This window comes from Leguminivora glycinivorella, chromosome Z (genome assembly GCF_023078275.1).
Source record: "Leguminivora glycinivorella isolate SPB_JAAS2020 chromosome Z, LegGlyc_1.1, whole genome shotgun sequence".
Taxonomy (NCBI): Eukaryota; Metazoa; Arthropoda; class Insecta; order Lepidoptera; family Tortricidae; genus Leguminivora; species Leguminivora glycinivorella.
Window position 1 is genome coordinate 17512130 of NC_062998.1, and position 16721 is coordinate 17528850.

The 16721-nt window shown below is 40.4% G+C and overlaps 1 protein-coding gene across 1 annotated transcript; it reads left to right on the plus strand.

Annotated features, from left to right (window-relative positions):
- The first annotated feature begins 1816 nt into the window (after positions 1-1816).
- Positions 1817-15714, plus strand: LOC125240678 (methylcrotonoyl-CoA carboxylase subunit alpha, mitochondrial). Its single transcript, XM_048148686.1, has 14 exons — positions 1817-2038; positions 2115-2313; positions 3067-3284; positions 3796-3943; positions 4194-4331; positions 4464-4559; positions 5331-5514; positions 5974-6164; positions 8115-8246; positions 10344-10514; positions 11023-11143; positions 12006-12196; positions 12394-12525; positions 15149-15714. The coding sequence occupies exons 1-14, from the start codon at positions 2007-2009 to the stop codon at positions 15314-15316; spliced, it is 2121 nt and encodes a 706-aa protein (XP_048004643.1). The 5' UTR covers positions 1817-2006; the 3' UTR covers positions 15317-15714.
- Positions 15715-16721: the final 1007 nt, after the last annotated feature.

Below are 16721 nucleotides of genomic sequence, written 5' to 3' on the forward strand. Positions count from 1 at the left end.
TGTCAGATTCCACATTGTTCATTAATTTTGGAATCAGCACTCCCTAAAACCTATTTTACGACACCCATGACGACTTTTGTGTCAAAGTGACAGTCAGCAATGTCAGATTCCAAATTGGTCATTAATTTTGGAATCAGCACCCCCTAAAACCTATTTTACGACACCCATGACGACTTTTGTGTCAAAGTGACAGTCAGCAATGTCAGATTCCACATTGTTCATTAATTTTGGAATCAGCACTCCCTAAAACCTATTTTACGACACCCATGACGACTTTTGTGTCAAAGTGACAGTCAGCAATGTCAGATTCCACATTGGTCATTCATTTTGGAATCAGCACCCCTAAAACCTATTTTACGACACCCATGACGACTTTTGTGTCAAAGTGACAGTCAGCAATGTCAGATTCCAAATTGGTCATTAATTTTGGAATCAGCACCCCTAAAACCTATTTTACGACACCCATGATGACTTTTGTGTCAAAGTGACAGTCAGCAATCTGAGGTACTACATATTTGTAATCTGAAAGTAATCAAGTCAATAATTTCAGTTATTTTGAATCGACTATGATTCCGAATTATTGGTAATAGTAATTATTGTATAGATGATTAGTGATTCCTTTATATGTAATGGTAATTTACCGTTTCACTTGATTACATTACAAGTAATCTGACACCCAGTAGTGGATTACAAAGTAAAATCAAGTAATCGTGTAATCCGGAATCGATTACGATTTGCCCATCTCTGCGGCGCTGCTGCAAGTTTTGAGACAGAAGTATATGCTAGAAAGAGATGCAGATATTTGCCACTCACTCTTACCTATAGTTGCGTCTCAAAACTTGCAGCAATAACTTGCTGGTCTAAACTCAGCTTAACGAGAACAACACACGGGCGCGCCATCTGTCCCAGCTGTGGTGCTTTACTTAGGCCACACGCTATAACCATACCGAGCGCATCGATCAGCCGCTTAGTTCCAACGCGCGCCAATAGATGGCGCAAAAACTATATTGCGAAACGGGACAATGACGTCATCTTTTTCGTGCATGCTGCCCGTAGTAACGAGTTATTAGACGTTATCACGTCAAAATAATAACCCCGTAGTAAAATTAAATTATTTGATATATTAACAATTTTTTGAATATTCTGATAAGAACATTTATCTTTTTTAGGAAATACATTAAACATTTGCAAGGTTATTTTATTTCCTAAAATCTACACTATTATTGGCATAGATAAACTTATTATTTTCGTAAATATTTCACTACTGTCCTCTCTGACGGCTGACGACCAACTGAATGAAGCGCCAACGTGTAAACGCAGTTGGCCATTGCCATTGGCGCCAAGATCCTTTGATGTGTGGACAAAAAACCGACACCAATCGGTTGGCCGTCAAGCGCAAGCGCCAACTGCCAACTTACGGCCAAGTAGCCCTCTAGACGCTTGGCCAAGGGGGTTGGTGAAACCGTTGGCCATATGTGTACAGGGGCCATAATGGATTAGTGACAGCAATGACAGTGACATTTGTCCGATCTTACCTGTCATTGTCAAAAGTGTTTGTGTCGATTTTGTTGATTTTGGCACAGTATAATAAAGAGTACTATCGTACAGTATGGCCACTCCCGCTCCCCGCTGAAAGTGCCGCCCACCCCCTCTCGGTTACCTGACAGTTACCGCCTGTCAAAAACGCGAACAGTCGACCTGTCATATCTCACTCATACAAGCATAGTACGCGTTCACCTACACGAGCTTAGACTGTGTGCTAGGAACGCGCCTCTTTCATATATTTAATCGCCAGTGTCCGAGGTGTGATTTTGGGTTGAATAAAATAGTTGAATTTCGTTCCAACACGATAACAATGAAAACGTAATGAGTTGATAATAACAAGATGACGTAGGAATCTTAATCAGTTTTTATGGCTTCATCTCTTTCTCTCATAGTGGTGGGCCTGACCGGCAAATGGTTATCACGTTATCATACCACATTGGGGCTCCTGCACTGCAACAATTATGTCGTACTTGCAAAGATTAAATAGAATTTGGTAAGAAGAAATTAAATATACATCTTAAATATGTGTATGAGTAGGCAAACATATGTTTTAATCAATTATTTTTCAGTGACTTGAGCTTGAAGAATTCAAGATGGATAAGTAAAGCCCAAACAAAAGCTGATGTAAAATTACGGCAAATTGATAAGGTTCTAATTGCTAACCGCGGTGAAATAGCATGCCGGGTTATGCGTACAGCTAGGAAATTGGGTATCCGAACTGTAGCTGTGTATTCTGATGCAGACAAAAATGCTATCCATGTGGAAATGGTAATGTTCAATTTTTTTACCTGTGTTTTCAATGATGCAAATTTAGTACAATGTAGGACAATGATGTAGTGTAGAATCCCAAGTGGAATCAGTTTTTTATTTATTTTTTAATTAAATGTATCTCTATTCTGTAATCTTTTAACTCATACTATTTAATAATAATTATGTATTGGCCACATTGTTTTTGATCTATGTACATTTGTAGCTGAGTTGTTATAGTCTTTATGTATTTATGGTATATTTAGTTTATTTTATTTGCTATTTATGTATGTTTACTAGTATTAAGATTATTTGTTGTTTTCTATCACTCACTGCATCACCTACTCAAATCAGTTGTTTTTTGTGTCTTGTCTCCATTACCCAAAGGTTGTCTGGAAGAGATCACTCTTTAGCGATAAGACCACCTGTTGTCTACCTTAGTTGGAGTTATGTGCTTAATTTTTTGGTATCACCTTGTTATATTGATGAACAATAAAGAATATTTGTATTGTATTGTAATATCTGCCAAGTAATACAGCTTTCACTATACACTACAGTATTTAGAACGTTTATTGTTTCTGGACTTTTTTATTTTCTTCATGTTGTATTAAGTACATATTTGTTTCTTAGGCCCAACTCCCACATATACTAGTTTCCAAAGTCCATGTTTAACTTTTATTTTTATAGAATTCATCTCAGTAAACATTAACATTAAAAAGTGAACTGTTGTTGATATTGATTAGTAAATATTAATTTCTACTGTTTATTACTCAGGCAGATGAAGCATACAACATAGGCCCGGCTTCTGTTACTCAAAGTTACCTAAACAAAAACAAAATTCTTGAAGTAGCCAAGAAATCGCGCAGCCAAGCCATTCATCCTGGATATGGATTCCTCTCTGAAAATGTTGAATTCTGTGAGCAGTGTGCCTCTGAAGATATCATATTTATTGGACCCCCCACTTCAGCCATTAGAGATATGGGTATAAAAAGGTGATTACCTTATCTATGTTAATTGTTATCTCACAATACAGATTTATATTTTTTTGTTCACATTTTAATGGGCAATTATTTATTAACAAGAAAACCCTTGTTCATTTGAAGCAAATTTTGTAATATGGTTTATTACTTTTTCTATGAATGAATTATTCACTTAGAAAAACATCTAAGATCTTATCATACATTTTTAATATAACTTGTTTTAGGGATTTTATAACCTGTAGCATAAATTTTCACTTACATACTGAACTATTTAGATTAGCATCAAATTTTCTTGCACAGTTGCTTTTTGCCTGTTCATAAACTATTGTATATCCAGTATATCTATTATAAGCCCTTTTGTTACTGTTTCTTACGGTAACACCTATAAGTAGGTAAGTAAATCTAAATCTCTATTTAATCCATATAATTATGCTTTAAGTAGGTAAATCTCTATTTAATCCATATAATTATGCTTTCATACTAAGGTGAATTTGAAAATTCTGTTTTTTTTTTTTTTTTTCAGTACTTCCAAAGCCATTATGTCCAGTGCAGGAGTACCTATAGTGAAAGGATATCACGGTGAAGACCAAAGCATAGAAAGACTGCAAGCGGAAGCACAGAGGATAGGTTTTCCAATAATGATCAAAGCTGTCCGTGGTGGTGGTGGCAAAGTAAGTAAAAACTGATACAGAGGAAAAACTAACCAGTTCATGCGCGGATCCAGGGGGGGGGTCATGGGGGTCATGACCCCCCCTGGAGCCTAGGTTGGCCATACAAATAGACCATGTGACCCCCCCCCCTGGGGCCCGGGCCTTTACCACGTGACCCCCCTCCCTGGGCACAAAGCTGGATCCGCGCTTGAACCAGTTTGACTCTATATTAAAAAAAACACTTATTTATTTTTGTTTTCGTCTGTTGCAGGGTATGCGGATAGCAATGACAGAATCGGAATTTCTGCAGCAGTTAGAATCGGCTAAAAGAGAATCTCTCAAATCATTTGGTGATGACAATATGTTGCTGGAGCAATATATCACTGACCCTAGACATGTTGAAGTGCAAGTATGATCCTATTTACAATTTGTTTTAGTTTTTATTTTTATTTTATTATAGTTGACATATGCCTCATAATATACAATGATAGCTCTCTTATTACACTGGCATTTTAATTATATATATGTCTATAAAATCCAGGTATTCGCCGATATGCACGGTAACGCAGTCCATCTCTTCGAACGAGATTGTTCAGTTCAGAGAAGACATCAGAAAATCATTGAAGAGGCACCCGCGGTAAGTACACATTCCAATTAGTCTAAACAAAATCACGTGTTTATGCTCACAAGTACTTACAACTTGAAATTACTGTCTGACATTTTATGCTTAATAATATTAGACTAAATCGGCAACGACGGTAATTGATACGCGCAACTACAGCCCAATCTCAACCTACCTGTATTCTTTCGAAGTTCATGTTCACAAGGTGATGACGTTGACGCGCCACACACGTTAAGCGTGACGTTCAAAAATAAATAATTAAATTCTTTTGAACTAGCTTTAAAGTCAAAGTAAAGCGTCAAAGTCATACTTTTTTGCATAATGTAATTTAAATTTATATCTTCAAATGAAGTGACTCATAGTTTCGATCGAAATTCTCTTCAAGAAGTTCGTTTGATCATAAATACTTTTTATTTAAATTTATTACGAATAAATATTTTGATTATGATTACACATACGATAATTACAAATTAAGTTCTTGGTTTTGTGTATCTATGTAATCTGATTTAAATGCAGTCAACAATCCTGTAACTAGTAAAATAACTCCCATTAGGTCGATCCTCTTTGCACACAAGTTGGTACTGCTCAACTGATCTGCGCTGGAGGGCTAACTCCCCAGAAGTAGGAGTATTACAGTGTAGGAAACTCGGTGGCGTGAGAACCCGTCGGCCCAGCTCTGCTTGCTCGGATGTGATGTCAGCCGCCGTTATCCAATGCTGCCATCTCGCGGCGACAACAAGATATAGAGCCCAAGTCACGTTAAAACAAAACCTTGTTTAATTCCAGCCGGGTCTGTCGGAGGCGACTCGCACGGCACTGGGCGAGGCGGCGGTGCGCGCCGCGCTGGCCGTGGGCTACGTGGGCGCGGGCACCGTGGAGTTCATCCTGCACCGCGCCACGCACGACTTCCACTTCATGGAGATGAACACCCGTCTGCAGGTCGAGCACCCGATCACTGAGATGATCACTGGTGAGTAAACTTCACTAATACCTAACATTATATTACTAAACCAAATGGTGCACAGTGCACTACGTCAGATAATCTAATCGGTCGTAGTCTATAATCGGCCACTTGTATGGCGACCACCCGCCCAGCGAGTTGTCCGGCATCTGAGTTCACGAGTGCCCACCAGGCGGGTTCTTGGTTGCGAAAGTGTTAATAGAGCGAAGTATGGAAACAAACTTTAATGTGGGATGCAAAGTTTATTGTTGTCATAGTTTCAAATTCTTACAAAAATTATAAAATCGAGAGTAACCTCACCTGTATGTATGTATATTGCTTATTCATGCGTAACGTAAACCGCTTAGCAGAATTCGATGAAAAAAAATTATCCTGCTCAAGTCATAGGCAGATTCTCGATAAAAAAACATTTACTAACAGCACGAATGTAACATCATATGATTACAACGAGTAATCGTTTATTCAAAGGTACGGATCTCGTGGAATGGCAGCTCCGTGTAGCGGCAGGCGAGCCGCTGCCTCTAACACAGGCGGAAGTGACGCGGCGCGGACACGCCGTCGAGTGCCGCGTGTACGCCGAGGAGCCCAGCGCGGGCTTCCTGCCGCGCGCGGGTACGCTGCACCGCCTCGTGCAGCCGACCCCCGAGCAACACTGCCGGGTACGTGTAGTCATCACGGGAGCTAACGCGCTGTCGAGTGCTGCCGTATCCCGGCACGGACAAACAGCATCTTCTAGTGCAGCCGACGCTCGAGCAACACCGTCAGGCAAAGAGGATCGAGTATTATAGAGATTACTGTCAAAGTAAATCTGCTAAATCGAGTTAAAGTCAAGTTGTCCGCGTCAGCCCTTGCGCCCTCGATCGCTGACAAGCTTTTTCAGACGAGCTCCTAGCTACTATAATAAACACCAATTCGTTGGCTATTCCTATTGTAAACAGTTGTTTTAATAACATAATTACTTTAGGTTTATGTTGTATGCAGTTTAATTTTCTTGTATTACGCATATTCATTTAGTGAACATTATTTGGTTTACAATTATCATTATGAACCTCCAGGTCTTTTGTTATTGTTTTTTTTTTTTTGCAGTACATTTTTGTATTGCCAATATGTAATGTGTTTATGAGACTGGTTGGTTTCTGAATAAACTAAAAAAAAAAAAGTAAAATGTGTAATCACAGTGCATAGACTGCCATCTCTCGACACAAGCTTAAAACTTTTGAACCTCAGCTTTGACAATTTGACCCATATTCTTAGCTTGATATGTGTTAAATTGTCAAATATTAATATTAGCGCCATCTAGCCGAGCGTCCCCCAAAGGTGTATCGCCATCTAGGTCACCGTACCTATTTCTGTATGGTTCTGAGGTACGTTTTTTTTCTTAGACTTTATCTGTCTATAAGGAGTTACATATGTCTTTGCCGTCAGGTAAGCACTGCACCCGTGTTTTAGCATTAGACTGTTTTCACATCACATTATCCGATCCGATATCGGATGTCGGAAGGATTTCAATAGAAAAAATCCAAGATGGCGCCTGTAATGTATGGGATATCGGTCCGACATCCGATATCGGATCGGATAATGTGAAAACGCACTTAGCAGGCGTAGCTGACGTGAGCAGGCCATGCAGTGCCTCGTGTACGCCAAGCAGCAGGCTTTCTGCCGCCTGTAGCACCTCAAGCGAACTACTGCCGCATGTCCTCGTTGCTCATGCAAGTAATTTGGTATTGACAAGATATTTTTCACATACATACATACAATCATACATACAATCACGCCTGTATCCCACAAAGGGGTAGGCAGAACACATGAAACTACTAAAGCTTCAGTGCCACTCTTGGCAAATAAGGGGTTGAAAGAAAACGAAACTGTGACATTGCAGTGACAGGTTGCCAGCCTCTCGCCTACGCCACAATTTAACCCACAATTCATCAATTTTTCACACAATAAATTTTATCAGTTAACTTTTTAACCATTCAAGATTTTAACTAACAAAGTCACATACGAAAATTAAACTATTTTAGATCACAGCCCTTTGACAACCCTTAGTATATTTTAACGTAATTTGGTAATTAGGTTTTGGGACGACCGGTCTGGCCTAGTTGGTAGTGACCCTGCCTGCTACGCCGCGGTCCTGGGTTCGAATCCCGGTAAGGGCATTTGTGTGATGAGCACAGATATTTGTTCCTGAGTCATGGATGTTTTGTATGTATATTATAATATACAGTATGTAAACTAACGAAAACCATTTACTGTAACCCGTAAATGTCCAGGTGATACTGAGAAACTTTTACTATGGGATCAACCCCGAAATCACGAAAATATCTTCTGACAGTTTCATAGGTAGTTTTATTTTATATTATTTTATAGTAAGTATTTCCTATGGGAGAGTAAATTTTTATTTCGCGTTTTGGGTGTTGGTCCCATAGTAAAAGTTGCTCTGTGTAACTTAAATATTAACAGGCTTCAGTAAATGGTTTTCGTTGGTTTACATACTGTATATATCGTTGTCTGAGTACCCACAGCACAAACCTTCTTGAGCTTACTGTGGGACTCAGTCAATCTGTGTAAGAATTAATGTCCTATATTATTTATTTATTTATTGACTACAGGTAGAAACAGGTGTGCGAGAAGGCGCCGAGGTGTCGGTGCACTACGACCCCATGATAGCCAAGCTTGTGGTGTGGGGCCGCAACCGCACTGAGGCGCTCGCCAAGACCAGGGCCAAGCTCGCCGAGTATCAGGTTACTTGTTTTCCCGCTGCAGCTTACCTTAACGTATTGTCCCGGATCTGTAAGTTCACATTTATGACACATTTGTTTTGTAAGTATGTTGCGATGTGGCTAAGACGTATCGTTTGCCAAATCTAACGATTAATTTCGAATTGGTTGAATCGATTAGACCATATGTACAAGGAGGCGCATTAAACAAATATATCGTAAAATACTCACTAACGAAGATCCGCAAAAATGTAACATGTGTTAGATTATGTTTAAAGTAAGCTAAATATTGTTATTAAGTACTTAATTTTTTTAAATATGATTACAGGATTTTATTTATAATTTCATTAGGTTGCGCGAGTTTACGTTTTGTGGACGCTGTCATGTGTCAAAAAGAGGTTCTTACAGCTCTGGGACAATAGTCTATTTTTAATCTTCCTTCCTACACAATTAAGTATCTACGGTAGGAACGAGCGGTGGAGTGCGCGAGGAGCTAACCGGACTATGCTAACAGTACAAATGTAAAATGTGCTCTGACTCGTACGCTCGGTGGTAATCATACTAAACCATACATTTAGAGATATTAAGCTAGATTGAGAAGTTAGGCCAAAAAACCGGCCAAGAGCGTGTCGGGCCACGCTCAGTGTAGGGTTCCGTAGTTTTTCGTATTTTTCTCAAAAACTACTGATCCTATCAAGTTCAAAACAATTTTCCTATAAAGTCTTTATAAAGTTCTACTTTTGTGATTTTTTTCAAATTTTTTAAACATATGGTTCAAAAGTTAGAGGGGGGGGGACGCACTTTTTTTTCCTTTAGGAGCGATTATTTCCGAAAATATGAATAATATCAAAAAACGATCTTAGTAAACCCTTATACATTTTTAAATACCTATCCAACAATATATCACACGTTGGGGTTGGAATGAAAAAAAATATCAGCCCCCACTTTACATGTAGGGGGGGTACCCTAATAAAACGTTTTTCTCAAATTTTTATTTTTGCACTTTGTTGGCGTGATTGATATACATATTGGTACCAAATTTCAGCATTCTAGTGCTTACGGTTACTGAGATTAACCGCGGACGGACGGACGGACGGACGGACAGACAGACATGGCGAAACTATAAGGGTTCCTAGTTGACTACGGAACCCTAAAAAGTGTGTCCACATGAGAGGGCATTGTTTGGGCTGGTGTCCCTCTCGCACTTACCGACAATGTCAACATTATTGTGACGTCACCACTGTCATAAATTGGGGATACCAGTCAATATTCAAAGTTACTACCAAATCTACTAATACCCAATTGAAGATTTCTTTTAATTAAGCAAATCTTTGATTTATTGGCATCAAAATAATAACATTGTAATTATTTGCCAATTCTTTAAAATATATCGAAACCCTAGTGTGAATATAACACTAAAATAATATAAGAAGTTATAAAGTCAGATAATATACAGTTAAAAATACTACTAATATGGTAACCTCATTAACACTGGCCACACGTGCGAGAGGGACACCAGCCCAAACAATGCCCTCTCATGTGGACCGTCTTCGCTAGTCTGATACGATCACCTTTCTGTCTCAGCAGTGATAAGGTTCAATTTAGTATGGCAAAAAATGTGATTGTGCTGTCCCCTGTAAAGGTCTTTGTACTAAACATATTTTAGATTCTCTAGAGATAATGTATTTATTTCCAAATAAACCGATATCGTCAGATCGTAATCATAAAGCCGCGTAAGCTGAAGACCCTTGTTCGATTCCCGGCTCGGCCACCATTGGGCCTTGTCGTTTTTTCTTTCGTGTATGATGTCTATTTCAGTTTATAATCTACTAGCTTTCGCCTGCGGCTTCGCTCGCGTTAGAAAGAGACAAAAAGTAGCCTATGTCACTTTCCATCCCTTCAATTATCTCCACTTAAAAATCGCGACAATTCGTCCCTCCGTTTTGCCGTGAAAGACGGACAAACAAACAGACACACACACTTTCCCATTTATAATATTAGTATGGATATATATATACTACTTGAAAAAACTAACAAAGTTCTCGTTTCATCTGAGCTCGGAAAGTTACTAGTAGTAAATCTGTATTACCTCTTATTTAACTTGAAATGAGTGTGACGCAGGTGGCGGGTCTGGAGACGAACGTGAACTTCCTACTGCGGCTGGCGGGCGACCCGGCGTTCGTGGCGGGCGACGTGCACACTGCCTTCATCCCGGAGCACGAGGCGCGCCTGTTCGCCGCGCCCGCGCCCGCGCGGCTCGCGGCCGCGGCCCGCAGTGCCGCGCTCGGCCATGTGAGTACTGTTGTGACTTGTAAGAAACGTTTGATTCGGAGCTGTAGCAACTGGCGTGTGCCATCCGCAGCACGAGACGAGCAGGACAGTTACAAATCCGTTCCGTTGGGTTCCGGCCAACGGGCGTCTATTTCCTGTTTTATTTAAGTACCTAACTAACGCTTATTAAAAATATAGTAACTACCTTTTATATACCTACAACTCCTACAAGATCCTGAGACAGGCCATTCTTTTTTGACAATAAGGGCCAGTTTCATCAACCACATTTGAGTCATTTGACAGACACGTCATCGTCACGCAGCAGACGTCTATGGAACTTCCCATACTATAAAATTTAACGAAGGCTTTAACGGTGACAGACGGTTTGATGCAACCGGCCCTAAATATTGTTAAAAACTTTTAAACGTTCTTAATTGCTAGTTAATAGCAAAGCCTTGAACAATTAAGAAAACAGGATTGTTTGAATAGTCTTCAATTTTAATTAATATTGTTAATTATATTGTTTTAGTTGCTTTTGTCGCAAAAAGCAAGTACAAGTGAATCAAAGAATGGAATTGACGTCGCGCCGAGTGCGTGGCGACCGAACTATCAACTTCGCAAAACAATTTCTCTGAAACTGGACGGCAAAGGTATGTCATTAAAGAAATTAACTAGTTTGAGATGTTGCTATTTTATTTATGACGCAATACCTAATGAGCCAGAGATAACTATTATTGTATCTTTGTTATTTAATGTCCTTAAGTGATTATACGTTAATAACCTGGACGGTGTCGAAGCCCGTCCCGAGGTTACATATCATGTGTGTTTCTTTGTGGCAATTTAACGTTTGTAGATATTGAATTCTAATTAATTTTAAATTAGAGTTCAATACCTACGAACGTGGATCTACGTTCCGGCACACCAGAGGTTACTGCACACTTTAGTCAAAGTCTCAAATGCAATGTTTATTTTTTGTTCATTACACTAAAATAAAGGGTACCATATGCATTTAAGATTTAAGGCCAGTTGCATCAACCACATTTGACAGACGCATCATCTTCACGCAGCAGACGACTATGGAACTTCCCATACAATAAAATTTAATGAACGCTTTAACGGTGACAGACGGTTTTATGCAACCGGCCCTTAATGGTTCTTACTTTTGTGAAAGATGTCTAATCAATTTTACATTACCTGAGATATTCTAGACATGTATTTTTATATATACATATACCTAATTATATATTTTTTGTTTAACGATTATTTTTATATGAAATTGTATATTATAGACTCAATATTATTATGAACAATAATTTACAACAATAAATTGCTCTGATAATTAGGTTAGATTAAGATCATAATATATATGTAATGAACTATTCATAAGAGCTTGTAACTAGGCCTACATATGGCCTACATGAATAAAGATATTTTGAATTTGAATTTGAAATTTGATTTTTGAGCAGTCGGCTGTACCATTAAAAAAGTAACTAACCATCTGAGTTTTTTCAGATATCACAGTAGCGGTAGAACATGTAGGGCCGAGACTGTACCGGGTGAAAGTGGGAGACGGGGAGTGGCAGGAGGCGGAGGCCTGGCTCAGCGAGGAGGAGCGCGGCGCTCGGCTCACCACCGTCGCGGGCGGCCAGCGCGCCACCGTCGGCCTGCTGGCCTTCGAGGACCAGCTCCACGTCTACGATGAGGTGAGCTGGCTGCTATTGTTTGAATGAGAGAGACAGGTAGAGCGTAGAGCGAGTGCGCTGCGGGGTTCAACGCCGTCGCGGGCGGCCAGCGCGCCACCGTCGGCCTAATGACCTTGGAGGACGGGAGGATGAGAAAACGTTTCCGGAGAAATACGAAGGAAATCCTTTTCGCACTACATCTGTATGCCTTTCCACAGGAGGGTCAAACGATAGCCTTGCTCCCGCGGGCCAAGTTCGGCGGCGCCGGGGCCTCGGAGGCGGCGTCGGGCAGCGCCTGCTCGCCCACGCCCGGCGTGCTGGAGCGAATACTAGTCAACCCTGGCGACAAGGTGAGCTGACGGTCAACACGACCAACATCTAGTACATTCCTTTGCTAATCCGCGAATAGATAACGTGCAAGTCAATCAGTGCTAACCCGTTATACTTGCTTGCGTTTTTTTTTTAACCCCCGACGCAAAAACGTTGTTACAAGTTTGACGTGTCTGCCTGTGTGTATGTCTGTCTGTCTGTCTGTCTGTCTGTTTGTCTGTCTGTCTGTCTGTGTGTGTGTGTCTATCTGTGGCATCGTAGCTCTCGAACGGATGAACCGATTTTGATTTAGTTTTTTTTTGTCTGAAAGCTGAGTTAGTCGGGAGTGTTCTTAGCCATGCACAGAGAACCTCCTATAGAGTGGCAGTCTTGTATATTTGGTTCGCGATACGAGTCACCAGTGTTTGGGGTGCGAGGAGCGGGCGGGGAATGTGTTAAGCGCGCTGTGATTGGCCGTTTCAAGGACGGCGGGCAGTCGCGCCAGATGAAAAGGGACAGAAGTATGACTGTCCCTCTACTGACGCGTAAGTGGCCAATGTAAGTTGACCTATGCCGGCTCTGAATAAATTATAAATATGACTTATTTGTGGAATGTAATGCCGTCTGTTTTTAAATTTGAGCTTCTTGTTACCTTTCCACACCATTTCACACTACAGGTGGACATCTTTAAGGCATCAAAATACCCTTTTCCAATTTTTTTGTGCGAAAAACACGCGCTGCTTTCGGGTCTGTTACTTGGTCGATACTGATCGGGCACGGCGAGCGCCCGCGCTTATATCAGTGCAAATACTAGGAAGGCTGGCGACCGCGAGTCGTCTTGTAATAGATGTCTATAGGGGTTGGTCTGTGTAGCCATGTTTCATGAAAATCGGTCCACTAGGTCGCGGTCGGGGGTTTTTTCAAAATTTTAATTTTGTGGTTAGGTTATACATAAACCTCCTACCAAAAATAAATACGCAAATAAATATAACAAACCACCACCAAAAATATAAAACTCGACACGTGTTTTGCCTCTACGAGGCATACTCGGGGAGATGTTGACCACACGACTTTCACCCAGAGGTAGTTAGTTCTGCTGGACAGTCTGTTTTGCGTGAAAAGTAGTGAAAACGAGCTCATCCACGAAACCTAGTACTTTCTTCATGTTCCTGGTCTTCATACATGTACCTACTTGATACGGCTAAATAAACCTTCAGTGCCAAAATATGGCGCGCCGAGCGTCGTTTACGATGGAAAAAATAATGGCAGATTTTAAAGATACTATTGAATAACTGTGACTTTTATCAAGAAAGCCAACTTATATTATTAAATTAAAACGGTACTTAATCGCGTAAAATTTACGTTTATATGAGTGAAGGTGTTAGTTTAAATCAATATAAAGCCAACTTACAACCTTACTTACCTATATTTCACTTGGAGTCTGCTCTTGCACGTGTAATCTAATTAGTTAATTACCATCACGCTATTAAAAAAAAAACCGGCCAAGAGCGTGTCGGGCCACGCTCAGTGTAGGGTTCCGTAGTTTTCCGTATTTTTCTCAAAAACTACTAAACCTATCAAGTTCTAAACAATTTTCCTAGAAAGTTTTTATAAAGATCTACTATTGTGATTTTTTTCATATTTTTTGAACATAGGGTTCGAAAGTTAGAGGGGGGGGACGCACTTTTTTTTCCTTTAGAAGCGATTATTTCCGAAAATATTAATATTATCAAAAAACGATCTTAGTAAACCCTTCTACATTTTTAAATACCTATCCAACAATATATCACACGTTGGGGTTGGAATGAAAAAAATATCCGCCCCCACTTTACATGTAGGGGGGTTACCCTAATAAAACATTTTTTTCCATTTTTTATTTTTGCACTTTGTTGGCGTGATTGATATACATATTGGTACTAAATTTCAGCTTTCTAGTGCTTACGGTTACTGAGATTATCCGCGGACGGACGGACAGACAGACATGGCGAAACTATAAGGGTTCCTAGTTGACTACGGAACCCTAAAAATAGCAATAAATCAGTACAGTAGGTATGAACCTATTCATTTATTGCTGTCATTAAAGTTCAAGTAATTTGCACTTACAATAATCAAGCAGAACGACATTAGACGCTGATTGCACGCACAGATAATCGATCAAGCAATATTATGAACATTCTTGAAGGGGCTAACAGCACTTTCTATTCTTTAATTTAATTACACCTTTCTAATACATAGATTCAATCGTAGTTAGTCGTACCTATGTTATAACTCAGAATTATTAGTACTTCTCAGGTTACAAACTGCTGGCGTTCAGCGACTCGGTGCAAGTGCCATTGCTCCGTGATGAGCAAGATGTACTATCAGCTGCAAAAGTACACGGAGAAATTATGAATGAATTCATTGATAAATTCGTCATGCACTTTTGCAGCTGATAGTACTTACTTAAAAGTACATATGACATGTTTAAAAACTTTAGTTATTTTGTGATAGTTTTTCGTATTTATGAATCGAGGACCTCATCACTATTCCTAGTGAGACAGCATGTCCAAAACCTGTAGAGACTGTGGAATACTTTTTAACATAGGCCATTGTCGTATAGGAAATGAAAGGGTAGCCGCTCTTCGTGGCGATATGCCATGGTAGTATATCTATTCATTGATATAGGTGGTGAAAGGGCAGCCGCTGTTCGTGGTGATCGCCATGAAGATGGAGTACGTGGTACGGGCGAGCCGCGACGGCGTGGTGGCGGGGCTGGCGGCCGCGCGGCCCGGCGACGCCGTCGGCAAGGGCGCCGAGGTCGTGCTGCTCGAGCCCGACACCGCCGGCAACTGAACCACCTGCCCTTCACAAGCTACGTCTGCATATCCTAACTAGCTATATATCGCACTTCTGTAGTGGCTCGACAGACCCAGACTGCGTTTCGGTCGCCACGTAGCATCAACGATTGCCACTTCGACTTAGGACCAGTTGCATCAACCACAGTTAACAGACACATCAACGTCACGCAGCAGAAGTGTATCGAAAATCCCATACAATAAAAAAATCCGAACGCCGAATCGAGGACAGACGGTTCGGTGCAACCGACCCTAAGCCGGCCTGGCCTCTAGCTAAACGTACCACCCGACACTCCGTGGCGAACGATAAGCAACTGGCTCCGTCGAGCTAATACGGAAGACCCATAGAGAGTACGATACGGAGCGTCACCGATTGCACTCTTTGTTAGAGGGCCTATTAAGAGCGTTATAACATTTCGGCGTCGGGCGAAATTAGGTATTTTACCCGCCGCGCGAGCCCAATATGCCGACCCTTTCTAGCACGTCTTATCACTCGCTCGCACTACAATAATGGACAAAACAATCTTGATCCTTTCTATGGAATTTTGATAACAACCACAATCTACTATCTCGATATAAACTTTTGGTTTCTAATAAACATTATTTTGTACGAAAATACGAGAATATAGCGCGAAATAATATCAATTATGTTATAATTTATTTAAAAAATTAAAGTAATAATTATAAAAGTAGACCCCATCCCAAATATTTGCTTTTGTTATATGATAAGTATTAGAGTAAAGTATATATTAATATGGTGATAAAATAAGACAAATACAATTCTAATTACTTCAAGGTGGTGCTCAGGGTCTGATGATGGAGCCAGATGGTGGTCACCAATACTAATGAACAATATGACTATACAACTTCGTGGTTTACATGTCATTCTAGCATTTTCACTTTCACATTTCAAGTGCATATACCACGAGTATAGGTTTTCGGGTGTGCTGATTTAAAAATTAATGACCGATTTGGAATCTGACATTGCTGACTGTCACTTTGACACAAAAGTCGTCATGGGTGTCGTAAAATAGGTTTTAGGGGTGCTGATTCCAAAATTAATGACCAATGTGGAATCTGACATTGCTGACTGTCACTTTGACGCAAAAGTCGTCATGGGTGTCGTCAAATAGGTTTGCGGGGGTGCTGATTCCAAAATTAATGAACAATGTGGAATCTGACATTGCTGACTGTCACTTTGACACAAAAGTCGTCATGGGTGTCGTAAAATTGGTTTTAGGGGTGCTGATTCCAAAATTAATGACCAATGTGGAATCTAACATTGCTGACTGCCACTTTGACACAAAAGTCATCATGGGTGTCGTAAAATAGGTTTTAGGGGGTGCTGATTCCAAAAATAATGACCAATGTGGAATCTAACATTGCTGACTGTCACTTTGACA

What these genes read in the sequence shown, in the direction of transcription:
- LOC125240678 (XM_048148686.1), top strand. Translation starts at nt 2,007, where the DNA reads ATGTCGTACTTGCAAAGATTAAATAGAATTTG. An exon ending in AGAGATATGGGTATAAAAAG is followed by an intron (nt 3,285 to 3,795) that starts GTGATTACCTTA and finishes TTTTTTTTTCAG; the next exon opens with TACTTCCAAAGCCATTATGT. An exon ending in AGCTCCACGTCTACGATGAG is followed by an intron (nt 12,197 to 12,393) that starts GTGAGCTGGCTG and finishes GCCTTTCCACAG; the next exon opens with GAGGGTCAAACGATAGCCTT.